The sequence below is a fragment of the Poecilia latipinna genome, unplaced genomic scaffold, assembly GCF_001443285.1.
Source record: "Poecilia latipinna isolate Pla-1442-1.1 unplaced genomic scaffold, P_latipinna-1.0 Scaffold975, whole genome shotgun sequence".
Classification (NCBI taxonomy): Eukaryota; Metazoa; Chordata; class Actinopteri; order Cyprinodontiformes; family Poeciliidae; genus Poecilia; species Poecilia latipinna.
Genome location: NW_015113591.1, coordinates 132,943 through 159,625, shown reverse-complemented (window position 1 = coordinate 159,625; position 26,683 = coordinate 132,943). Strand labels below are relative to the sequence as shown.

Genomic DNA, 26,683 nt, shown 5'->3' with positions numbered 1-26,683 from the left:
AAGAAAAAAAGCACAAACCATATAAAATTTTGAAGAGATTTTTAAATTTCTTCCTAAGGGCCTGAATAATCTAAGTTGGTTGTCTTATCTTTACTGTAAAAACGCAAAAGTAAAACCTATATGTATCACAAATTATGAGATAAACCTTTACTTCTTATTTAAGCAAACATTTAAGCAAACATTTGTATTTTCCAAAATTCTATTCTGATTAATGAATGTTTTATTAATTCTTGTCACTGTTTGGTTATGTAAAATGTGTTTACAAAATAAAATAATTTAAAAAATTGAAAAATGTGCTTGTTACCATTACTGCTATAATGGAAAAATAATTTGAACTTTTGAAAAAAAAATCTCACTCTTTGCAACTATTAATTTAATTCTTATTTAACCACAATTCAAGAAATAAATGAGTTAATGTAAGCTTTATTTAATAACAAGCATAAATACATTCATTATAACAAATAGAACAGGAACAACTTGTTTAATATAAACATATATAATATAACTCAATATACCAGTACAACTCTGAGAGGTTTGTGAAAGAAGAAAAGTTTAGCATTGAACACTGAACTGTAACAGATCTCTTAGAGGATAGTATATTCTAGAATATACCATCAAATATGCCAAGGAAAGCTTCCTCCTCTTTGCTGTGAATAATGAACAAGAAGAAATAAAGTAAAAAGCAATTATTCATTAATCAGGCAAAAATAAAATCACTTTAATAAAAGTAGAGAAGTCCCAGTCATAGCACTTTAAAACAATCACTATCAGGGCCCTGATCAAAACGTAATTCTGGATACTTGTTGTTGGTGTACTGCAATCCAATCAACTCATCTGGCTGTGTTTTACACAACGTATTTTTAAAAAGAAACTAAGTAAATTTTTTCCCAAAGGCATAGCTTAGTTTTACTAAACACATTATTTATCTTTTACTAAACAGTGACTCCCTGTAATGACAGCGACTGTACTGGCTGCTGCAGCGCCTGGTCTTTGTGTATCATGTGACCTTCTCTGTAAGCTCTGCTAATACATCCCCAGCTAATCAAGAGCAGCTTAATCAATAACTCACTGTTTATGTTTAGTAAAGAAACATTATGTTTAGTAAAGAAAACTTTACAGTTTTGTAAAGAAATTGGGATATTTTAGGTCATATTAAAGTTTTTATTCAGGTTCATCTCTAAAAAGTTTTGATACTTTAAATCTGGTGCTGTCAAGAAAAAGTGACAGCACAGACTGTAGCATCTGGAACTTTGTTGGTCTGTTAGGTGGTATACAGTCACCATATTAATATTGACCATTTAGTATGGATGAAATTAATCAAGTTGATTTTACTGCATTGTAAATTTACACAGTTTTAATAAATGCTGATAATAACCCGTCTTAAAACACTAAGACTTGGGACGACAGATCCTGAGTGGGACATCCCTAGATTATCAGTGAGATTAGATTACCTTTTATGAAGAGGCAGGTTGGCACTGGATGTTGCATTCATTGCAGAGAAGAAATCCAACCTTCTGCTAACCTGTCCACCCAGAGTGTGTGCTGGGAGTTTTTCAGGTGTTTTTACATTGAAAACATCACTGAAAACATTTGGTCTCTACACAAAGTGAAAGACAAGAACACAATAACTGTACAACTCCCACAACCAGGAACAACGATAAGAAGCAACATCGGCACTTCGGATCATGGATGGAAGGAAAACGAGCTTCACATGCTCGCACCTGTTTATCCCAGTCAAGTGAAATCCTCTTTTGTGATGTGAACGACTGACTGATAGAAGAGGGTCCAACTTTCCTGACTTCAGGACTTGGATTTGAAATCAACCTAAAACCAGCATGAAATTGAAAGATGTTATTAGATGTGTGTGGTTTTATGTTATAAATTCAGCTGTAATAAGAAGCAAGATTGAATCCTTTTTGGGGGTCTAACCTCAGTGATGTAGTGAAAGTAGTCATACAGGGCTCTGCTTGTGAGCTGCTGATCAGCACTGGTGCTGTCAAAAAATACATAATAAGTAAACTTATAGTCATTACAATTATGGAAAGCAGGGTTGTACAGATTACAGTTTTCTGGCCTATCATTGATCTTTTAAAAGCCTGATTTATCATTATGATTTTGGTCTATATTGACTTTTTATTTTCTGAAGAGACGCTACATATAGAGAAAAAGTCGCATAGTTGGTGAAAGGGGGTGACTAGTGTTAATCATGCAAATGTGCGCTCATCTCCAATCTCCAATAATTGAGAAAATTGGCAAAGATTTATTGGCGCATCTCTAATGGAGAGATATTCCAAAAGTCTTATTGGTCATAAAATACACAAAAACTTTCATAAAATAACGTGAAATATATTTTTTAAATTACATTTGACTTAAAATGTAACTACCTGATATCTTGTTTTGAACATGCTGCTGCATCTGAGGCTGAAAGCTGCTTTCACATGGGGGTGGTGATGTTTCACTGGCATTCAGCAAGTTTTCATCATCAAAATCTCTCCAGTCATCCCATTCATTTCCCAGGTCAAAGGTGACACTTGGTATTTGGAGAGATGAAGGACTTTTGTAGGGTTTTTTTTGTTCTGGCACCGCAGTGGACCAGCCCGACGAAGCTGAGCTGACTGTGCTGATCTGGTTCGGAGGCGGTCTGGAGCCCGACCCGGATTTCAGGGTCATCCACTTTGAGGAATCTGGACAGAAAAATTATATAGAAAACAGACAGGAAGTAAAATAAAATATGATTGCAGAGTTCTAGAAAAGTGCAGCATGAGATTTCAACTTGCTACATCACAAACGAGTTATTTTTTTTTTATTACTATAAAGAGAACAAATGTATGGCACTTAACATACATAATACATGACATCACAGAATGTGCCATATTAATAAACAAAATCAAATAGTTAAGGAGAACATCTGTACTTTGATGATAAGCAGGTGCCGCAGGAGAAGTTTGGGAAATCTCTGCCAATCCCTCAGGACCGTCTTCTGCATAGAAACAGTAATCTGAAAAACAAACAATACGACAGTAGAACAGAAAAAATAAATGTACAGTTGAAATCAGCTAAGTACGATGGTGGGCCACTGGTCAGAAAACAAATAGAGGAGTACATTTCTGCCTAAAAACTCTAAAACATTTTTGAGTTTCAAATGTTGAAAGTTTTCAACGGTGGTCATTATTATTTGTATTTACAAGAATGGCCAAAGATGAAAACTGGCCACAGCAGATGATCCTCTGCAGACTGATGCATCTCTCATGTTCTGTGTTACAAGGTTTGTGGAGTTTAAAATATTCTTAATGCTGCAGCTTGTTTACCTCTGTCAAAATCCTCCAGACAAACTACATCAGGCAGCTCAGCATAGTGTTCAGCTGTCAGCTCCATGTCGGCACTTTTATGCCCATTTCCTGCATGCCTGCACATAAACACACAGAACAAAAGCTTGAAATAACAAAGTTTACTCACACGATGCTTGTTTTAGCATTTATCTAGCCACAACTTTTTATCAAATAGATACCAGAATAAGCTAGGGATCGTGTCTTATTGTTGTGAAAAATGAAATGAGAAAATCTGATTCTCAAAAACAAAACAAAAAATGCAGATCTGCTAGAGCTGCACAATGAGGAAACAAAAGTTTCAGTCAAAGCAGAAAAAAAGAAAAGTTGGGACACCAAACCTTTTACTAGAAAGCTGAAAAATATTGTCTAGTAGATCAACGACCTCATTTCTTCTTTGAAATATTAAACTTTTTGCATGTAAATATCTAAATCAAAAATGGAATATATTGGGTGTACTGATTTTTATTTTTATTATTTGGTCTCTTGTCTTAAGGTTCTCCAAGATGTTACAAGCATTTTAGTTACAAAAACTAGCTAAACAAAATTACCCAGCTCTGATGGATTGTATTTATAATGAATGAATGAATTAATGAAAGGATGAATGAAATGTAAATACCACGAGCCAGAGGGAAGCGTTTCTCTGGGTTTGTAGGCAAACCTCTTCATGCTGACAGACAGAGGCTCTTCACTCATTTTTATCTGATGATCACAAAACATGAAACATCCATAACATGAAGCGCATATGTGGCAATATTAAACTTACTATCTTACACGTAAAGGTGTTTGCACCAACACACATTCAAGGTTTTTGATAGAATGAACTTTGAAATGCACGTTTTATTTAAGGATTGTTCTTATTAGAACAAAAATGAACAGAATCAATGAAAAATCTGCCGAATGTGCCAAATTATTTTCTTTAATCGGTAGATTAATTGATAATTACATTGGGTTTTACATTTATGCCTTGAATGAAGAAGCCTTTCTATGTTCTTTCCTATGCTCTCTGTGTTGATACAACAGTTGATCACTAGAGTTTTGTATTTTTAGGCCTGGATGATAAGCCAGTAATAAAATGCTTAGTGAAAAATAAATATTGACAGAAAAGCATAACCTTGGAAACTGTCTGGACTAAAAGTAAAAGAGTAGTTAATTTTCAAACCCTGAAAAGTCTTTCAGAACAACTACAACAAAGTTATAAAGCTATGATAGACCTAACATTTAAGCAGAGAGACGGTGCAAAAATCTTCTTGTCTACCTTAAGGCGTTTGACAGGGGTCTGTGCAAGTACATCAGACCTGTTCCTCAGGTCCTCCAAGTAAGAGGAGAAGCTGGATTCATGGTTGGCTGACCTTTTCTGTCCTACAGCAACACCTACTTTACCTAAGGAGGAAATACAGAGGGGTCAACACAAAACTGACAAAAGAAAACATGTAAATTACACAGGCAGACACATAAAATGGGAAAAGTTATATGTTTTACTCACAGCAGTCATGAGCACAGAGGTTCTTATTTTTGCAGAAATGATTGCACTGTCTTTTACTGGCTGAGTCTGATCACACACACACACACACACACACACACACACACACACACACACACACACACACACACAGAAAAAAAAGTCAGCTCTCTGCATTGATGTAAGGAACAAAAACTATTTTACCTTGTGGCATCAACCAAAACCATCATTATTAAACTACTTTATATTACCTTGCTTCTTTGCAGATGAGGTTTTTTGAGTCTCAGAGCAGTGTGAGTGTTGAGCTCTTTGTCCAACTAGATTATCTGTTTTGCTTTGTGGAATTTCAGTCCCAAGATTTTGGGCTGCAGCAGAGTAGTACACAGGAAACTTCAGCTGGATGTCCAGACCCACTGCAAAAGAACGAAAAAGTCAAGTTTAACGAGCTCTGAAAATTTTTTTGTTTTTTTAAACATATAAATTTTCAAAAAAAAAAAAAAAAAAAGAGCTGTGACTGTAATTATTTCCCAACACTGAATTTTCACCTACAGAATAAATGTTTCCAAATTACAGATTTATATGATTGAACTGTGAACAAGGTATATTCCCTGTTCACCTCTAACATGTGAGAGAAAAAAACTTTTGAAATGTTTGTTGATATATTTCTAAGTAGAAATGTATCTAAAGATATTTCCGTAGTTTACCATATTCTGAGCTGATGAGGTTGACACTGATCTCATTTCCTTTGGAAGCCTTTGGCACATCTACCTTTTTGGTCCAGCTACCAGACTTGAGCAGCAACGAGTCCCTGATAAACAGAGATGAAAACACCCTTCTTAGGCCAGCTTTAGTCTGGCTTAAACTCCAGTTGTGTTTTAGTACAGCAACATTAACCAATGGGAGCGTTTCTCACTTGAGTTTGTGTAGAATGACTACATGGTTTTCAGAGTTGCCAATGATCAGAGAGACGTAGTGATGGTCTGGAGCTGTTCTCCTGGACAGCAGCTGGGCTTGGTTTTGTAGGGTCACCTTTACCACAATCTCAGCTGTGGTACTGCTGTACCTGGGCAGCTACAAAAAAAACAAGAAGCTTAAAGACAGAAGTGCGGCGATAACAGAGGTTGAAATCACTAGTTTAGGATCGAAATCTATTCTGAAGTAATCAAAATGGAATAATTCAATAAAAACGGAGGGAACAGAAAGTTCTCTGTTTACTCTGGTTTGCTATCCTCGTCTAGAAGTCATATTTACACAAAACTAAAAACTGGAGCTCAAAACAACAACAAAAAGTTTCTCAGTAACAAAAAGTCAGGGGTGTTTAATTGCTGCATTTGATTCGCCTGCAGGTCAGACCTTAGAACTGGGAATGAGTTCAGCGTGTTCTAGCTGCAAGTCGAAAACCATTAAGAATTCCCATTTGTGTTGGTGCTAACCGCTACTACAAACACAGGCTGATAATAACATACCATATGTCCAAACTCTTTTCTCACTTCTATTGTTTTTGATCAAAAAAGGGAACATTTTGTACATTATTTTAATGATCCTACTCCCTCTCAATTTCTTTGGATCAAATATGCAATTATTAATAAGTGAACAGTATTTTTTTATGTCTTAAGTTTGCTGTTACTGTACAGTGTATTATTCTTAGTGCTGTTTTGAATATTTTTATTTTTGTGTCAATCTATATGCTACAATTTGCCTTCTGTCACTTTGCTGCTGAGAACCAATAAGGCTTATTCTATTCTATTCTATTCTATTCTATTCTATTCTATCTTGTTCATAAGAATGTAAGCCACTGGTTTTTTAAGTCATAAATCTAAAAAAATCATATTTACACTTTACAACTATCACTACATTCTATATGTCCAGCGGCAGCCATGTTGCATACTAAACTTGAAGTTCATGAAATTTTACAGATTCCTTTGTCTTTACTAAAGTGAATTAAGAGAATTTTAATAAAATGTTTCTTAATCAAACAGAAAAGAAATTCTGGGTAGGAAATGTATCCTTTTAAAAAACATAAAATAATTAAAATGAATACAAAGATGCTTTTCTGATTCTTGTTGCTGTGAGGCTCACCTGTTCCAGGTTAATGTCGTACTTTGGAAGATGAACGACAGATTCTCTGATTTGGTTTCCAAATGGCGGATGTCTGTTAAGAATCTGCATTGGGACAAAAAATAGTTATTAGCAGAAAATGAGGCAAAACATTAAAATCAAAACAAGTTTCAAATAAAAAGAAAACTTCAATTATAAGCAGTCACTAAACTTACAGTCATATTCTAATTCAAAAAATTTGAAAGTGCATTCAGACGAGGCTTGAAAATAACCTCCTAAAAGTAGGTACTAAACATACTTTTCACTAAGCTCACATTACTTTATTAAACATGTTTTTTTTATTGGTCTGATGTCTAATTTTAAATGTCCTGCTTTTATTAGCTGTCAGTGGTAAAATCATTATAACTAACAGAAGAAAGGCTGTAATTAATCTATATAATGTGTTTCACTTAGTTATTTAAGTTCCTGAAATAAATTAATTTTTCAATAATATTCTAATTTATTGAATGGGTCTGTATATCAGTGCAGTGAAACACACAACAGCGTATGGTTGTCAGAGGTTTCCAGTAAAAACGTTAGAGTGGCTGACCAGCTCCAGCTCTCTGGGGTTGGTTTGCTCTATTTTGCTGAAACTGGTGAGGCCAGCATTCACCATCGCAGTTGACAGAGTCAAACCTGAAGGACGGTGTGGCACAGAAAAACATCAAGTTTAAGTTAATAACGTAGAAATTTAGGCATAAAATGGTCATGTATGGGAAGTCTTATAATAAATTTTACTAATGTAGTCCTGAAGTTCTCCATTTTATGATGCATAGTGTGGCAATGCACTGACCTATCTTCTCCATCTGTTTGGAAACAAAAGGTGAGTTTTCCCACAGCTTAGCTCTAAAGCACTTAGCTAAGATCAGGGAGCTAAGTGCAGCACAAAACCCCGTCTTAGATTGCTGAGTAAGAAACTCTGACAGGCCTGTTGAGAAGAAAACACAAGATAAGTCAGAAAAAAAGGCCTCTGCAAAGAAAAAGAAAAAGAAACTGTTTACTTTTTGCCATTTTTTATACTCACATTTGGTGATTCGCATCCCGATTCTAAAGATCTTTGCAGTCTCTTGTGTAAGACCAAAGTCTTGAATTGAGATAGAGCTCAACTGAGCCTGAATTAAGCTACAAGAAAACATGGATCAGAACCATCAAAATTCTTGAGATGAACATCTTAATATGATATTCTACCAAAACACACCCACCAGTTCACTTTCATCTCGCTGGTTTTGATCTTTCCCTCAAGTGGAAATCTAAAAGAATACATCCAACAATCTAACACTGTTATTACTGTATCTGGTGAGACATACATCAAGAACATGTTTTGATGCGATACTTTATAATCCTTCAAAGGCATCTGACCTGATGGTGGCCCTGTTCTTGTCTCTGTTCAAGGTGTTCAGGGTTTTCTTCTCATTTACTCTCAACTGAACGTCCCTGAACTCCTTGCTCTTTGACACCAGGTCAACCTGCACACAGAATGCCAAAGACTTTTAAACTGGATACATTTTTGCATTGCCACCCTTTAGTGAAAGTGCTCTCTAAAATATTTGCACCAACAAAAGTCCTGTTTTAAGTCAAAGCACACAGAATGGGGATTTTTTTTTCCTGCAGCACAGAGAACCTACCAGGTCAGGCAGTGTTTCGCTGCCGGTTACTTTGGTGAACAGCTGCACTGTTTCAAAGGCTACACAGTACCTCGCCATCAACCTGCCAGCTTCTGTTAAAATACAAGAAGCGTCTTCAGATAAAAACATAGAAACTCCTTTCAAAGCACTAAGTTACCATGCTATGTTTCTCCACCTGTGGGTTTGATGTTGATATCCTCATCCATGGTGATCAAATCAATGGCCGACAGAGAGTTGAGGGTCTTCAGACACAGTTCTGAAAAAGACAGGATAATCCAACTGGGAAACACTGTATTTGAAGGGGTGTGCATAAGAATATCATGACACTGTCATAAGTATGACAAAAACATCTGTAGTGAACATGAGGAAGTCTTCATAAATGTTTATGACAGTTGTCATTAAGTGTCACTCGGTAAATACTAACATTTTCAATACAAAATTTTGCATTAAAAGTCTCAACTTTACATTAAAAGTGACACTTTTAATAAAAAATAAGTGTTAATCTGGTCCCAGTTTTGCAGTGACATTTTGCATTAAAAGTGTCATTTTTAATGCAAATTAAAAGTAACATTAATTACCAAATGACACTCAATGACAACTGTCATGAACATTCATGAAGACTCCTTCATGTTCATTAAAGGTGTTCTGTCATGTTTATGTCATTACATGTCATATTAGTCTTTTGCTCGCCCTTCAAATAAAGTGTTACCTCAAACTTTACCTTTGACTAGAAGAATACTTTTAGCACTTTGCTAATATCTGGTACTATTTTGATCAGTTTCAATGTATTTGCAGGTAATTGATCAGTCAGTGCTCACCTTGCAACTTTGCTTCAATACCATATCTGTCTAAGTTGGCTGAGAAACCTGAGTAGAAAGTGAGAACATAAAGGAGTAAACATCATACTTTATTATATTTATTGTATTTATGCTAAACATCAGATGTCTGTATCAGTATCAAAAGTGAAAAGAGTGGATTGGTGCATCCCTAGTTTTAACATGAGAAAAAGGATGTGTATGCAAGGCACTGAGGAAGATAAACACTTGATTTGAATTCATGGGGCTGACCGTAGTGAGACGGGTTCTTAAGGGCTCTGATGTACAGGAAGGTGGAGCGTATCCAGTCGAGAGCCATGTTGACATCACTGATGGTCCGGAGAACAATCTCAGCATTCAGGTGCTCCACCAGGTGACTATGTAAGCTACAGGAGCACAGTGTGTTATAATATGATCTGTATTGTGGGTATGCTTCTGCAGGAAAGAAGGACAGAGAAAAAAAAAAAAAAAAAAGGGGGGGGGGGGAGTAATAACAAGCATGTCTTTGTCCTACCTGCTCTCAATGATCTCTATCCCATTCATAAGTTTCATGTATTTCTCTCTGGTGTGAACCTTGGTCATGATCACTGCAGTTGCTGATGTATCAAACTGAGGGGTTGAAATGCAGTGAGAAAGAAGGTGTAAAATGTCATTGTATAAAAAAACAAACAAACAAACAATAAACATTGCAGTGAGAACAAAAAAACAGAAAGAGTCCCTCAAGTTTTAACTGTGTTGGTACCTGAGGCCGACCCGCCCGGCCAATCATCTGCAGGATGTCAGCCTCGCTGTACTCTTCACAGGAGCCGGCAACGTACTGCATCGTTGACTTGATGACCACCAGGTGAGCAGGAAGGTTCACCCCCATAGCCAGAGTCCGGGTTGTAACTGGGACGTCACAAACAGCAGGGCACCTTAAATTATTCAGCCTTCTCTACCAATTAGGTTTATGGGCAAAATTCTAACTGACCAATGTGTTTGTGATAAACAAATTACATAACAGCTTAAGCAGGTAAGTAAAACTATTTAAATTATTAAAATAAACAATTTAAACATGGATTTGATCCAAATTCATCAGTAAATTTTGTAAGTACTGCAATCTCAAAATTATTCAAACCCCTAAATAATATTCTTCATAAGTCTGGGTCCACACCTGATCCCTCAACGCTTTGATTAGCTACATCAGGTCTGTTGGCTTTAAAAGGGAGGGGTACTTTGCAAAAGATTGTTTTTGAACTCATCAAATACATACCTGGAGTGTTGCTTTGATTTGAGAAATTATTTAATCCCCATGACAACCATTTGGGGTCGTCTGCTCCTACAAAGCACCGCATATTTACCCAAAGCTCCACCTTGAAGTTTTAGGCCCCAGCTGAGCTCTCGGCCTACAGAGCAGCTCTCCCTCAGGACTCCCCCACTCAGCTCCTCCAGACTAGTGGCAGCAGCAATTCGCAAACACTGAGTAGAACTGCACATCTGCTGAGCTCATTATAGGAATTACTTCTCAGTCCAATGTTTCTAAAACTGTTGTAAACGGCATCATGGAGAAGCATTGTTGTGATGACATGCTGATGGCGTAGTGTCAGGAAGAGTAGGGGTTTCTTAAAGAGACAAAAGTTAATTTTAAGGCATCAGATGCAACTAAAATGCAAATTTAGCTGTGGAGGTTGAACAATTTTAAGCGTACCTGTAAAATGTACCCACATACTGCAGTTTTCTCATAATTTTGTAGAAGAATGATGGAAGAGAAGTACAATAAACTCCTATGACCTATAGACCTTGTATTTGCTCTTACATAGGACAGGCAGGTCTCCCAGGGTGAAGGCCTCTTCTACCAGCTTCCTGTCAGACAAGTCAACGCCTGCATGGTGGTAACCAACTCCTAACATCATCAGATCTGGGCCAAAAGATCAACACAAAATGTTTTATGTAAACACATGTGGGTTTTGTCAGATGATCCAGTCTTTAACAGGTTTATGTTTCACTTCTGAGTTAAAAAAAAAAGGTAATTTAACAAAATAGGTGACAGTTATTAAGCAACACAGTTTTAGAGCAGTTCACAGGAGCTGCTAATTAAATGGGCCATCAAGCAATACACTACACTGCATTATTACTACTTTTATGCATCGGCATATAATAGTTTCCCAAAAGCTTGGTTTAACATGTTGCAAGGTACATTACCTCTCAGTTTTGAATCCAGAATAGAGTTTGCATATTTCATCAACCTGCAAGGTCAATAAGATCTCATAAGCACAGCAGAGTAACCTGTAATACTCTAAAGAAATCTAAAACATATTGTTATTAAACGATTCACACACAAAGACATCAGATCGGTGCACCTTTGCTTGTGTTCAAAGCTCATAATGAATCGGGCATCCTTGGCCAGAACTGCAGCCGACTGCTGAGCTCCTTTCCTTGTTGAGCAAAACTACAAAAAGCAAGAGAGGTAAAATGACAGGAGCAGTAACCAGAAACAGGGGAAAAGTAATCCTTTAACTAAAAGAGTATTGCCACCTTCTATAAAGTCATGTAAATAATGACGACACTGCACCACAGACTTTTAATTTACACAGTTGTTAATAAGACTAGATCAATCATATTTTTTCACAGAACTGTATAAACATGAGAGATATAGATTGATATATAAAATAGTATATCATGATATATAATCAGTATTTCCTCACTAATCTACAAGTTGCATTTCTACAGTTGCTCATCCACAATAGTTAGCTGTTCTACCCCTTTCTTTATTTTCTGCTTAGTTTGGTAATTTTTCATAAAACTAGTGGGTTTTATATTTGCCCTTCTGTTTTTAACCTCTGCAAGCCGCTTTACTTTACACCTGTCTGTATGAATACTGCTAACTAGTAAAGCTTGATTGATAAATAACTTACCCTTTACATTGCCATTCAAGGATTACATGAAAACACAAAAAGCATTAACTAACTGTCACCTGCTCCACTTACCACTAGCGTAGGCTTCTGGTCAGAGTATGTCTGTATTATGTTGGCCATCTTGTAGTTGAGAGATAAATCAAACTTGAACTCTGTTTGTGTCCCACTGCAGGGGAATCCCAGGACCACCTTCCGAAGCTTTACTGGACGGTGGCTCTCATCCATACTCAGATAGGAGGCCGGCTCGCTCCCATTGGACAGCCAGTCAGCTATCTAATAACAAGCAGTTCTGAAGTCAGTCACAAATTACTGACGCTGCCAAGACAGCTCTCTAACTGAATACGTTTCTTTGTGACACTTACGTCACATATGTTGGGGATTGTGGCCGACACAGCCACTAATCTCATTGTGACGCCTCCCTCTGGGTTCTGAGATGTCCTGTATGAATTCACTGCCTTCATTCTGCTCACCACCACTTCTAACGTGGCGCCACGGGTTGCATCCTTCACCACATGAACCTGGAAATAATTTTTTTTAATGCTGATTAAATCCAGAAACCTGTCTGGGATTTAACAGGAGGCTGACCAAATCTTTTTTATTGCATATATTTTATTAATAATAGATGCAGCTAAAGATTTCCGAAACATACAATGCTTTTGTCATGATGTGAGGTTGAGAGTGGTGAGGGAAACACAGGCAGGCCCAGGTTGTCATGATGAAAGTGGATTTTTAATAATGAAGACACAGGTAGCAATGAGCAAACAGCGACAGATGACAAACAAACCATAGACGAGGACCCAACAAGGAACACAGACAACAGGTGGGACTAAATACACAGGGAGGGTAATCACAGAAACGAGACACAGCTGGGAACAATCAGGACAGCACAGAGACTCACAGGGGAAAACAGGACACAGAAAACCTCAAACTAACACACAGAAAACAGTATTCAAACCCTTTCCACTTTTTTATTATGCCTCGGTCAGAGATTCGACCCAAAGAACATCTCTGGAAAGGCCTACAAAAACAGGCTGCCTATCAACGCAACCAATCCAATTTTACTGAGTTGAGATGCAGTGTCTTATAATAGTGACATTGATCATCCACCAACTAGCAGATAAAAAGGCACTATTCATTTTTACAAGTGACGCACATTGTGAAATAAGTGATATTACACACTGACCTCGTCAATAAGGAAGAGTCTAACAAGCTGCAGCAGAGAATTATCCTTCCATTTCCTTGTCATGCTGTCCCACTTCTCCTAGAAACGAAACACAGCAATGCTTTAACTACTGAGGGAAAAAACAATGGTTTTACATATCAGAGGTTTACTTTTGGTGCTCTCGTTTGAGTAGCATCACACACAGGCGTGGTCAGGATGATGTGGGAGTCATGAATCTCGAACAAGTCATCGATCTCTGTGTCACCGGTCAGCTCCTTGCAGGTCAGCCCCAGAGGACCGAACTTCTTGCTCCAGCTGTCATAACACTGGCTGCAGAGCGCTTTGATGGGAGCCACTGAGGAGAACAAACACAAAGTCTGCCCACCAGAAACAAATTTATCATTTTATTTCTATATGTGTTTTGCATTTTAACACAAATCCCAAAGGAAAATATTATTTTGATGCATTATTTTAGCAAACAGTTGGACTTTTATTATTATTGTTATTAATATTATTATTATTATTATTATAACAGTTACTTAGAAACTGTTTAGTACTAATTACTTTTACAAATTTAGAGCATTCTTAGAAAGGCCAGAGAATACTTGCTTATATTTATCTAGCAATATACTTACTTAGCAACCCAGAACAGGGATTAAAACAAACTTAGCATCCAGGAAAACTACCTTAGCAACTACTTTTCAGACTCCTATTCAAACCCAGAAAAGGAATTAGGCCTTATACTTACTTATACTTATCTAGCAAACCTGAATAAGAGTATCTAGTTTATATACTTTGGATCAACATTATTAGATTATTTTTCTTCCTTTGCTCTTTCTTTTGGTTTGTCATGTTGTTTGTATTTCCTTTAGTTCATGTAAAGCACTTTGAATTTCTTGTTGCTGAAAATGTGCTATATAAATAAAATTACTTTACCTTGCCTTACAATGATGTTGTGTGCATACTAAAACTGAACTGATCAGGCATTTCTTGGTCGATGCCTATTTTTTATTTTATTTTTTTTACATCTGACCTGCTGTTTCTGATTTTGAACAATTCTGTTTTTAAGGACTAAGTACAACAGAAAATGAAAAATTGTGATTGTTCTAATTCATATCTTAAAGCATACTAACTTTTCTTGACTGTCACTAAGCTTAAAAAAGCCCATCAAAGTTCATGCTGTTGCTTGGTGGGTTTATAGACTAAAAGTAGTGGGAGTTTGTTGGCCTAGTCTATTTCCTGAATAAGAAAATAAACTTCAGGTTTACAGAATTTGATGTGCTGCATATATTTGTAACCAATCAGATCCAACCATAGAGAAAATTGGCCTATATATTGGTCTCACTATACACAGCTTTGACATCTCTCCATGGTTCCTGAGTCTCCATTAACAGGCGAATGATGGCGAGCTCAAACAGAACTGTTTTCCCCGATCCAGTCGGAGCACAGGCTACAAAGTTCTTGTTTGTATAAAGAACCTGCAAACACAGCAAAAATTATAGTAATATTATGTTATTTATCTTATTTAGCAATATGTTTGTACGGTTTCTTTTAACACTCACATCATCCAGAGCTTTGGATTGGACGTAATTGAAAAAGGGGAACTCGCTAAAGATGGATCTGAATTTCACTGCTGTGTTGCACGTTTCAGGAAATCACTCCGCTTGTTTCCAGCGTAATTCAGAGGTGGACAAGTAATTTCCAAAAGTCTTTATGTACATGAAACGAAGAGGAAAGGATACGGATTTCTGACACGGGACGCAGAACTTCAGAGCCAGAAGATCCTAAAATGGAAGAAACCAAAGACGATGTTTGCTTACAGCCACATTATTTGCACAGCAAAACACAAAATTTTACCAAGTTTCTGGCTTGGAAAAAAAAATACTTCAAAGTAAGTCTTCAGCAAGTTGTAGAAGCTTGATTCAAGTAAATAATTATGTAATATTGATCAAAAAGTAGATTTTATTAGTTATAACAATACATTTTTCCCATGTTGTAAAAAAAAATTTGCCAGTGGAACTACTCTTTCTTTCATCAATATTAAGGAATTATATACTTAAAACATGCTCATATGTCTCCTTGAAAAGTTACTTACAAGTTAGTTTTGTCTCATTTCAAGTGTACCAAAAATATTTGCACTATAAACTTCAAGATCTTATGTTTTGGAAGTGAATATTTTAATAAGATATACGAATCAAACTAAATGCAAATATTCTTTTAAGAATCAATGAGTTCAGAAGTTCCATAGTATTACTGTCTACAGCTTCAAGTGGTTACCACCTAGTGACCAGTTGGTTTCATTACAATGAAGCAGTCAATGAAGGGAGCTCACATTATAACGCCTCATCTTACCCAGACACACTATGGCAGCTTCTGCCACAGTCAGTAATGGGAATACTTATCATTACGGGTGTTATTTGATAAACAGTGAGTGTGTCAGTGTGTCAGTGTTGAGCAGAACCTTGTAAGTGCAGCGGTTGAGGCGTCATGGGTGGAACGAAGGCTCTCTTTGCACCTTTGTCCGGCGTTTCTGCATGTGGCACCTGCTGCAGGGGTCGCACCCTCGGCGCAGACGAGCAGGAGAACGGAGCAGCCTGTGGTAGTTGGAGAGCAGGAGGCACGGTCGCCATGGCAACCGGGCTGAGAAAAGTTTGAGGTCTGAATGTTTTCTCGCCGCCGCCGCCGTTCCCACTGCGAGACTTGAGGTCGACGTTGGTCGACAAATCACCTGCGCCGCTCAGCGTAGGACTCCTGAACAAGCTGTTGATTGTGGAAGGAGAGAAACTGAAGCAACAGCAGGAAGGTAGAGGGAGAAGAACGACTGCTGCTGAGCCGTAACAGAGAGGAGAAAGCATTCAGGCGTCTGGCTGACCAGTATGGAGGACGGCTAAATATCCTCTTGTGTTCTTTTGCAAAACTCTGAGAATATATACAGCACACCTACTTTAAGGAATCAGCAATATATTTTAATGTTCCACAAGGCTCTGTTGCAATAAATCAATTAATCATATAATAAATTAAAACAAGCTGCTCGATAATTTTCATTTGCATGATTTATGGTTTTTGTCTCTCTTTCTACCTAAAACTGGAGGACAAAAGACTTCAGTCTGGTGCTTTGGTCTCAATGAGTCCTTTTATTGGAGGACAATTTTGTTTACAGAGGCTTCACAATTCATGTTATTTGTTGTTTCTGTTGCTTTGTTTAATTATTTTTGATATTTAAAATGTCTTTCAGTTCCAGTGTTAAATGCTCATAAGAAATTAAAGCTTATTGATATTTGAGAATGTGTTCTTGCATTATTATGCCTTTAGATACTTGAAAATGGTGTCAAAACAACAATATTATCGTTTATCCAGATAGCTTCTGGGACAATTTATCGTCAAGCAAAATTTGTTATTGTGACAGGCTTAACTCCACATACATATAGAGAAAAGCAAACCTTTGTGGATCTGAATAAAACAAACATATGGAAGAAATCTAGTCTTACATTTCAATGTACAACATTGAATTTCTATCCTGTCCAATTATTTGACAGGATAGATTTCATCATGAAATATATTTTATGATTATGTGATTATTTTCAAACTTAAAATTATTTTAATTCTCAAGCAAAAATTTCAGTCTCAAGAGACAAGATATTTATTTCATAGAATCATAGGTTTCACATATAAAAGTGCAAAAGTACTTTTTTTCATACTTTTTGAACTTAGATACATTTTGGAATGTTATAACCACAAGATGAATTGATTTTGTTGGATAGATCAACATCCACATATGATTTTCTAAAAAAAAAAAATCTAAAAAGCATGGCGTACATTTGTATTCAGCTTCCCTTGGGCAACACATTGTAGAAGCAGAGTATTCATGATACTTCTGTGAATGATTTATTCCCAAGCCCCTCCATAGCCTGATGATATCCTGAGGAGGTAATTTAGTCATGAGTCAGCTGTGTTGGAGCAGCGACACATCTGCAAGACACTGGCTCCTGACAACTGGAGCTGCATTATACAGCACGTATCTATTTGTACACTGCGACTCAGGGAATTTTCCATCATTTCTCAAATCATTTCTCCAATAATTGGAAAAAATATAGAAAAACTGAGGCGCTGCTAAAAACTGGATGTTTCTCCCAACATCCATATACAGATATCTGATATACATATCTGTTAGAAAATATGCCTAAAAACGATCAAAGGGTCAAAATGCTCACTTGTCTTGTAACTGCACACATAATTACTAGTGTAGACGCCAACTAAATAAGCCTGAATCTTGAATTATAATCAAAAGGTACTTCAACAAAAGTCTTAATCTTATGCAACTGGATGTTTTTCTTTCTTTATATAGGTCTCATTACATTTGTAAAATGTTTTTGAATGATTTGTCATTGTGTAACACTTTCACATTTAAAAAGGGATGTGTGCAGTTCTTTGTATTCATCTATCATATAAAAATCCTGGTGAACTGAATTCAAGCTTGTGGCTGTAACAATGCAAAATGAGAATAGGCCTTCAAACTTCAGCAAGGCACCGTAGTTACAGACAGTAATCCTGTTAGGTAAGGCATGCCTGAATAATGGTCTGTATCTGCCTGCTGGGAAGACCAACTCTGTTGATCTGCTGTGTATGGACACAGGCCATGTGTACTTAAACATTTCAATCACATTGCAGTCATATATAAGAATTCATGTGTGATTATTTCAGAAAACAATGGCAGTAGCTTAGTTAGTCCAGTTTATTTAATGGAATTCTGATAAGTGAGTGGCACTTGCCTTCTTCTTAAAGGTAGACCAGGCAAGCATCTACTGATAGCCGCATGACAAGAGTCCAGCCGGGTTTCATCTCCACCTCCGCCACTCAGAAAACTACCGTCAGGGTAATCCTTTAGCCCGTCATCACCAGAGCAACCATTATTTCCCCTGAAGTTGCTGGTGCAATCACCTTGAGTCTCCTCAAATCTTCTCTCTTCATCATTAAAACTGTAGAAACTATTGATTTTTGATGAAGAGGCATTGAGTCCTTTAAAAGGAGGCTGGAACTTCTTGGGTTTCTGTGTGAAACCTGCAAATACATAAGAAGGAATTGGAAAATGCATGGCTTTCAGCAGTGCTTTCCTGACATAAGAAATTTGGACAGAACTTTATTATAAAATTTTTACTGATGATTGAGTGGATTTAAATCAGGGCCTGAAATGATTATTCTTGAAAATCTCTCAGTATTAATGCGGGAAATCCCAGCAAAATACTACAGCAATGTGCAATAACTTGGACATTTGCGTTGGAGCCATGAACTAAAACGAAAAACACTTCCGCTACCCGCCTGTCGCGCTCTCCATTCCTCTCTTTAAAGGGCGGTTTACACGATTCTGACACTTTCTGTCATGTTTTATAAACCACATCCGATTATTTATATAGACGTTAAAAACGCGCTTCAAGTACAGTACTGTAATGAAAAAACCGCTCCGCTTTAGGTAAATTGAACGGGATGTGGCGGCGCTCACCTTGTGGATGCAAAGGCGGATGTGACGTTGGCGCGAGAAGGACCGCCAGTTTTGTTGATACAAAAACAAGCAACTTTCCAGCAGACAGCTGCAAACGTCGTTATCGCTTAACATTTACGGCTATGCCTTCGCGCTGCATCGCTGCGTTTTGCTCCAACACTCGTGAGGATGGTGTGAGCTTATTCAGGTTCCCAAAGGAGCCTGAGCTACTTTCGAAGTGGGTGAAGCAGGTCAGACGTACCCGTGAGAACTGGAAGCCCTCTCCGACGTCTGTTCTGTGCTCGGAACATTTTGAGTTGCACTGTTTTGATTTTGTTCCCGTATTAAAGGAGTCGCTTGGGTATTCGGTTCAACACAAGCGCGTGCTGCTACCAACAGCCGTACCTACAGTGTTCCCCAGTGGCACAGCTGGAGCCACACGGAGCAGCGGTCAGCATGGTCAGGGAGCGAGTGCCATAGCTGGTCTGGCGAGCACCACCGCATCCCGCTGGATATCCCAACCCGCCCTTCGGTCTTGCATAGTCAAGCTGAAGAGGATGCAGGTAAGATCCGAGATCATGTGTATTTAAGTAATGTAAACATGACAATTATTTATTAAATCTTACAATCATACCAGAATTCGGATGGTAAAAACATTGAAGGTAATCACACTTCCCATTTTCCTTGTCTAAAATATCACTTCGTTCTATGTATTTAATGAAATAACTGCTGATTTATAGTTGTTAGCTGTGTATACACACACACACATACACACACGGGACTGTCTATTGATTAAAAATACTGACACCGTCCTACCATAATGGCCTAAGTCAATTTTTGCCATGAAGTCTACAATCTTGTTATTAAAAGTACGAGCTACTTCTGCTGTCCCAGTATCTCTCTTACTAGCAAAACTAACAGCTCTTGGATTTAAAGATTTTAATGGTTTGGTAATCAAAACATGGAGCACATGTTAAAACTAAATGTAACTTTGTATCAGCTGAAGGGGTGCCCTGCACTGAAAAACACCATAAGAAGAAATGGCGCTAGAAGTGTCAATGATGCCATGCCTCTGACAACTGAAGAAACATCAAGTGAAGCTGAACTGCAGAACTTTCAAATCTATTAGCATGATCCGAGAATAGCAAATTTTTTAGGGCTTCTAAAAGTCAGATATAAAGCAGTTTATTAAAGTAAGCAGAGAAGAACATTTCTTAATTTAAAACATTACATACTGTACAAGGCAGAGAGAGATTCAACCTCCTGTTGCATGTCCTGAGTGGCTGGGATATGTGTAAGAGGTGGAGGTGCATCTAACTGCCACTGACTGCTTTCCAGAGGCAATGGTTTTCTGTCAAAATAAGGTTCAGGAAAAAAAACAGGATCATTTCCCCCAGAAAGTGAACAATAAAACTCTAATTGTGCAGTGGATCTCTAAGTACTTACACCTTGTGTACAGTAGGCTTCTCAAAAAACAGACTGTCCAAGGACACCGTGCAGTCATCTGCATCAAACATCACTCTAGGTAATGCAGACTGTCTTTTAAATGTGAACCACAGCAAGTTAATCAGTCAGCCTGCGTACTGGCGACAGAGGTTTGGCTATAAAGAAAATAAGAACAGGAAAAGTTTCCATGGCACAGACTGACAAATATTTCTCTTATCCTTAAATGTAGATCAAGGTCCTTTTTATGGTGCAATTAGAAGCTCATAAATAGATACATTTTAAAGCATCAAACAATAAGTTACCATTATGTTCTGGTGCTATTCACTTAAAAGATCCAATACATTTTTGAATAGTTTAATATGAAATAAAGAATATAAAGTAATAAAACTTATTTAAAAAAAATAAGCTACCTGTTTGAAAAGTGCTCCATTGTGATAGCAGGCAATATTTTTTATTCAATCATTTATATACATTTAAGCCCAAAAGTATCATACCTCTAACAGATTTAGACTTAAAATTGTTTGACTTCAATCAAGAAGGATGAGACTCCTTAAAAGAAAATAAAACAATGAAAAAATGATTATGAAATTTAAAAATATAACTGTTTTATCTATTTTTTATTCTAAAAAAATGGAATGTCAGCAATTATAACTATCATTAAAGGAAAATATTTATTAGTGTTACAAGCCAACAAAACCTTCTCATAATTACTGTCCTTCCTTGCATGTTTCCACTTTAATTTTATGCTTAGATGTAGCATTAAATTATGTCCTATTAATGCACTTCATATAATTCAACAAGCAAAAATAAAATCCAGTTCATATAAGTCACAAAAGTCATGTTAATATTTAATCTAAAAATCAGAATTGAGGTATATCAAAGATTTAAAATTAAATGGTTTAACATTGCTAAAAAATAAAGGTATAACATTCAGTAGAATCAGCACTCAAAATATTAGTAGAATTTTACTTGAGCATATACTTACAAATCAAAACGAATACACTTTTTGTCAAAACATTAATAATTATTGTGCTATTCGTAAAGCAACAAGTGTAATAACTGTTGCTTCTTTTTTTAACAAAAGCAATTAAACAATCTTCTTTTTTTTCTTTTTTTTTTTTCAAAAAATTGTTAAAGGAATACACTTTTTTTAGCATCTTGTCATCTGCTATCAGGGTGAATCTGCTTGAAAGCCTAGATTTGGGCATGTTTTCAGTTGTTTTTATAAAGTTTAGACATTTAGATTATTTTTTATATAGTGAGATGAATAACTTAAATTTTTTTAAGACCTCCGTAAAGCCCTTACCAGAGTCACAAACTACTACAGTTATCTTTGTGGAGGCCTCAGGTAGCTATTTGGATTGTAATACTCTTACTTTACAGAGAGAAACACAAAACTAAATACCTGAGGGGTAAGCAAAGAAAACGTCCTTAAAAATGCTAAGTAACCAAGTTGTCACCATGTACACAATGCATACAGACTGTGCATAGCTTTTTGTTATTTTAAGTTGGGATAATTGCTAGCCTGCGACAGACTGGCGACCTGTCCAGGGTGTACCCCGCCTCTCGCCCAGAACGTTAGCTGGAGATAGGCACCAGCAACCCTCCAGAGCCCACTAAGGGACAAGGGTGTAAAGAAAATGGATGGATGGATGGATAATTGCTAGCTTGTTCTAATTTATTCCATATTTTTAAAAGATTTTAAAAACTATTGTCTTTGGCTTGCTTCTATTATATAAAATTGTGTACAAGCGTTGCTAAAACTGATATTAAATAGATTCAATATGTTAAAAATAACAGCAAATATTCTTTTATGATACCTTTTTGGAGGTATCCTAATTTTTTCAGGACCTTATGCTCTGTGACCAGATGGCCTACAATTAGCAAAACAAGTTAACACGATTTTAGCAACATATTTCTTTGCTTTGTACTTCAAAACACTGAAGCAGCATGTTCTGTTAAAAACTATGTAATAATGTTTGTGTGAACAATTTAGTGACACACAAAAAATAATTTTTACCACAACTATCACTGTTTTTTTTTATGCAAGACAGCCATATTGGATTTTGGTGTAATGGTTAAACCTTAGATTTTCAGGCCCCTTTTATTTATTTTTCTAAAATAAAAAAAGGCCTTTAACTTCTGATTAAAATTAAAACATGCCCTTTAATCAATCAAGTAATGTCAATAGAAAACTATATGTTTTTATTTTTTGTTTTTTGACATAAAACAACAAAATGGAAAGGCATGTCGAACAGTTTTAATATGACGGAAGGCAAGCTTGGTATTACCGTGGCAGTATTTGTTGTACTGTTATAAGTTTGAGAACGACTGTACAAGATGGTGTGTTTATACGGCTTTTAGCTCAAATTAATAATTTTAATAAGTATTAAATTTACTATTTAATAAAACTATTATCACTTTAGAAGCTGTCAAAGTGTGTCACACGCCATTGCTAGCTTAAGTTAGCTAATTACCGATAACCGTCCACTATGACGCCATAATGTTGATTTACCTATAATGAATAACGACATAATTAATTCTAAATAATCTTTGTGTACATACCTGTAACAATAAACATATACGTCCATATTTATTCCAACATTGTTAGGTACGTCTGGAGTATAAGCCTTGACCCTCTCTATCAGTATTCGACAGTGTTACTCTACAGCAGCTGAAGGTTGAACTCATATAACGCAGTAGCTACTCCATTTGCATGTTTTTGTTTTTGACAGGTCTTATGTTCAGATGTCACCAGAGCGCTACACGTGAAAACTGTGAAACAGGTCGGTCTGTGAACTGTTTGGATGCTTTTAACAGAGTGTAAACGCGTCTTTCTTAGGAAAGAACGCTAGACAGGGGACTGGACAGGAAAATTACCGGTCACAAAAACAACAAAGGCCAAAGAAAAGACAACCTTGGGCAGATGGTGGTAACATATCAACTCTCCTGTTGGAAGATGATTCCTGTCTTTGCCTTATTGGCAGCTGTGAACAGGGAAATGTTTGAGTCGCAAATGTCCAACCCAGACAGAAAAGGGATGTTTAATTTATCTAATATAGTCAAACGATGTTTAACCGCCATCACCTAAAAAAAATCTGCCACCCAAAAGAGATGGTCATTAACTCAGGTTTTTATGCCTCCTATCTGGACTGAACCATTACGATGTTTTTCGGGGGAGCATGGCGCCGCCGCGTCACAATACGTGACGAAATTATCCACGACACTAACTCTAAGGAATTTGTCGGCTTTGGCGTTTTTATAAAGTAGTCCCACCATCTGACTCGGTTATTTGAGCACTTAGTGTTTCTGTAGTCGCAGATCTGACTGGATGAGTGGATACCCTTACAAAAGAAATGATCCGGCCCACACCAGACCACCACGGAAAATGGCGACTGTGAAATAGATGGAAGACGAAAGTAAGAAATCATTAAATGCAGCGTTTCGGTAGTCTTCAGCTGTCATCCAAGCCGCTCAGAGGTAATGCTTGTTTGTTTATTATCGTGTTATCCGTGTTTCATTAGCAACCATCGAGGGGATGATTGTCATTAGCCTCAGTTTAGCCTGAGGAATAGGTTTTGGTGTGGAACAGCCTTAATGGAATGGTCTGCAGCTCCTGCAAGCAGCATCCAACAACACAGTGTGACACAACTGTCAAAGAAATACTCGTATTCCGCAACTAAACAGAGCTGCTAAAGCTCCGATAGATTCTGGAAGTAGATACATTTAGTCATACATAGCAGCTGTCGTTGGTAGCATGATACTGAACTCCTGTACTGAAAGTTTCAGCTCTGTGCAAAATCCACCACCGCCTCATCAAAAGCCCTTTGCCATGTCCATGTACATTCAGTACTGCCATGTAAATGTGACAAACACCTTCATCTGCCAAAACCCTACTCAGTTAGTATGACACTTTTATTGCCCTTCATATCCTAGAGCTCTCACTGCCTCGACCTTGTAGTTTCATAAACAGCCACAATTAACCATTGAACTCAATTATGATTTGCGTTTTGCTTTATAAGGTGTAAATGGTTATTAGACTAACTCGTCATATAGCTGACTTGCATATAACAGCAGAATTGATGAAATAACATTATTTAGCAGCATGAAAAATATACTTTTAAAAAAATCAAGATTATTTGTAACTTGTTTTTTTTTTTGTCTAAAAACAAAATGTTTACTAAAACAAAGAAATGCAGAAAACATACATAAAGTTTAAAAGCTAAAATATTGTTTAAAAAATGTTCATCAAAATTGCGAACTCATAACAATTAGGTCCTGATTGATTATCGCAGTTAGCATTAGGGATGCACCGATTGCAGTTTTTTGACCGGTCGCTGATTCTGATTTTGGCCGATACGAATTTTTTTTTTTTTTGTCTGAAGTGTCACTAAATATAGCACGAAAGTCGCTGAGTTGGTAAGATTGGATATTGTTAACTGTAAATGTGCCGACATGAGATGGCGCATTTACAGTTGTCAGGTTTGACTGACAGTCAAACCTTTCTCACAGCAGAGCAGAAGAGGTCAGTTTTTGAGTTTTACACCTCAAAAACTGGAGAGGTAGATAAGATCGGTGGATGAGATCGACTTCATATGCAAGTATCGGCCAATCACTGATATCTCAAAATTTAAAAAATCAGCGCCGATGAGTTTTGAATTAATTTTAGCGCTACACAACCTAAAACCATTGAAGTTAACTCTAATGACTGGTTTGATGATAGCATCGTCTTGACTAAAGAGTAAGAAATCATGCAGTTTTCATCTGACTAAAAAATTCAATCTTTATCCAAAATTGGAAAGTACATAATCCTTAATTGTCACTTGTTTGGGGCAACAACAACACTTGTTATTATGAAAGCTATATTGCTGAGAAGAAAACTTATCAAGCTATTTTCATAACCAGAGGAACAACAGATCAAAGAAAATTACCTTCTGCAATATATTGAAACATGTACGCGGTTCAACTTAGGCTGCGTCGGAGTGAGAGAGCGCAAGACTTTCAACACATAGCTAATCACATTAATGTCGCTTAATTTTATCCTTTTAAATTTTCGAACTACTCTTCCACTAGGAAAAGCCCTATAATGCAACCATAGAGTGAGATGTACTAAAACAGCAGCAACACAGTTACAACAACTGGACACTGGTAACAGTTAATGGTACTGTACCATAAAATGTTTACTGTTTTTCTTCATATCTTCACTTAAAGTATTCAATTGCCCAAAAAATGTACTGCTGTTTTTGCTACTGATCAAATGTCAAATTTGAGTTTATTTGAACCTTCCACCTTTAAAGTTGCAAAACATACACAGAATCATACCAAAATTTTACGTATTTATTAACACTATAATTACTCATTTGCATTCCTTAGTTGCTTAATGTCACTTAAAAGCTTCTAATTCCAAATTAGAAATGGGCGATTCAAGATTCAGTTCACATACAACGATGAGCCAGATGGGCTACAATGCAACATGTCCCTAACACAAGCAAATGACTTCCCCGCACCCAATAAAAAGAGAAAACAATAGCACACCAATAGCTCCAGGGAAAACAACATCACATCAGGAAATGCGCAGTTATGGTGACACAAAATTCCGTGGCAGTGTGTGTCACTTGATAAAGCTGTCCTACTTGCTCCTGATGCTACTACTTGGTTGGAGTGTTACTGTAGAGTGTGGGGATTACACTCTCCATGTCCTTAAAATGGGATGTCATATCCAAGAAATTGACATAGCCCAAACACCGTGGTTCTTAACTGTGGATGGTCACTGATCCTTGGTGGTAAAAGCTACATTGAACCTTTGAATTGACTTGCCTTTTCCAAGATACAGTACAGACCAAAAGTTTGGACACACCTTTTCATTCAAAGAGTTTTCTTCATTTTCATGACTATGAAAATTGTATATTCACACTGAAGGCATCAAAACTATGAATTAACACATGTGGAATAATATACTTAGCAAAAATGTGTGAAACAACTGAAAATATGTCTTATATTCTAGGTTCTTCAAAGTAGCCACCTTTTGCTTTGATTACTGCTTCGCACACTCTTGGCATTCTCTTGATGAGCTTCAAGAGGTAGTCACCTGAAATGGTCTTCCAACAGTCTTGAAGGAGTTCCCAGAGATGCTTAGCACTTGTTGGCTCTTTCACCTTCACTCTGCGGTCCAGCTCACCCCAAACCATCTCGATTGGGTTCAAGTCCGTTGACTGTGGATGCCTGGTCATCTGGCGCAGCTCCCCATCACTCTCCTTCTTGGTCAAATAGCCCTTACACTGCCTGTAGGTGTGCTTGGGGTCATTGTCCTGTTGAAAAATAAATGATGGTCCAACTAAACGCAAACCGGATGGAATAGCATGCCGCTGCAAGATGCTGTG

General features: G+C 37.0%; 2 protein-coding genes across 4 annotated transcripts in view; one reads left to right on the top strand and one right to left on the bottom strand.

The window, feature by feature from the left end:
- Positions 1-410: 410 nt before the first annotated feature.
- hfm1 (helicase for meiosis 1) lies at positions 411-23,398 on the bottom strand. 2 transcript variants are annotated; one of them, XM_015050087.1, is made up of 40 exons: positions 22,869-23,398; positions 20,304-20,458; positions 20,093-20,208; positions 18,151-18,439; positions 15,843-16,141; positions 15,124-15,165; positions 14,944-15,014; positions 14,727-14,859; positions 13,585-13,736; positions 13,403-13,480; positions 12,582-12,737; positions 12,292-12,492; positions 11,665-11,753; positions 11,507-11,550; positions 11,121-11,222; positions 10,068-10,213; positions 9,840-9,934; positions 9,578-9,711; positions 9,329-9,376; positions 8,686-8,766; positions 8,511-8,602; positions 8,245-8,351; positions 8,088-8,135; positions 7,910-8,007; positions 7,679-7,813; positions 7,436-7,521; positions 6,868-6,951; positions 5,702-5,859; positions 5,493-5,596; positions 5,040-5,201; positions 4,813-4,878; positions 4,585-4,709; positions 3,946-4,028; positions 3,309-3,406; positions 2,915-2,998; positions 2,385-2,684; positions 1,930-1,993; positions 1,722-1,824; positions 1,452-1,597; positions 411-647 (listed from the first exon to the last, which is right to left on the bottom strand). In XM_015050087.1, the coding sequence occupies exons 2-40, from the start codon at positions 20,372-20,374 to the stop codon at positions 602-604; spliced, it is 4,536 nt and encodes a 1,511-aa protein (XP_014905573.1). In that variant the 5' UTR covers positions 20,375-20,458; positions 22,869-23,398; the 3' UTR covers positions 411-601. The 2 variants fall into 2 exon arrangements, with proteins under 2 accessions (XP_014905573.1, XP_014905574.1); XM_015050088.1 differs by lacking the exons at positions 20,093-20,208; positions 20,304-20,458; positions 22,869-23,398 and adding an exon at positions 18,879-18,952 and having other exon boundaries at positions 13,552-13,736.
- The window catches only part of znf644a (zinc finger protein 644a), a 24,237-nt gene continuing 16,479 nt past the window's right edge, over positions 18,926-26,683 (top strand). The window contains exon 1 of one of the 2 annotated variants that reach the window (XM_015050089.1): positions 18,926-19,420. In XM_015050089.1, coding sequence (XP_014905575.1) covers positions 19,001-19,420 — 420 coding nt within the window. In that variant the 5' untranslated portion in view covers positions 18,926-19,000. Of the gene's footprint in view, positions 19,421-23,493; positions 23,784-26,683 lie in introns of those variants that run through there. The other variant, XM_015050090.1, reaches the window with a different exon arrangement.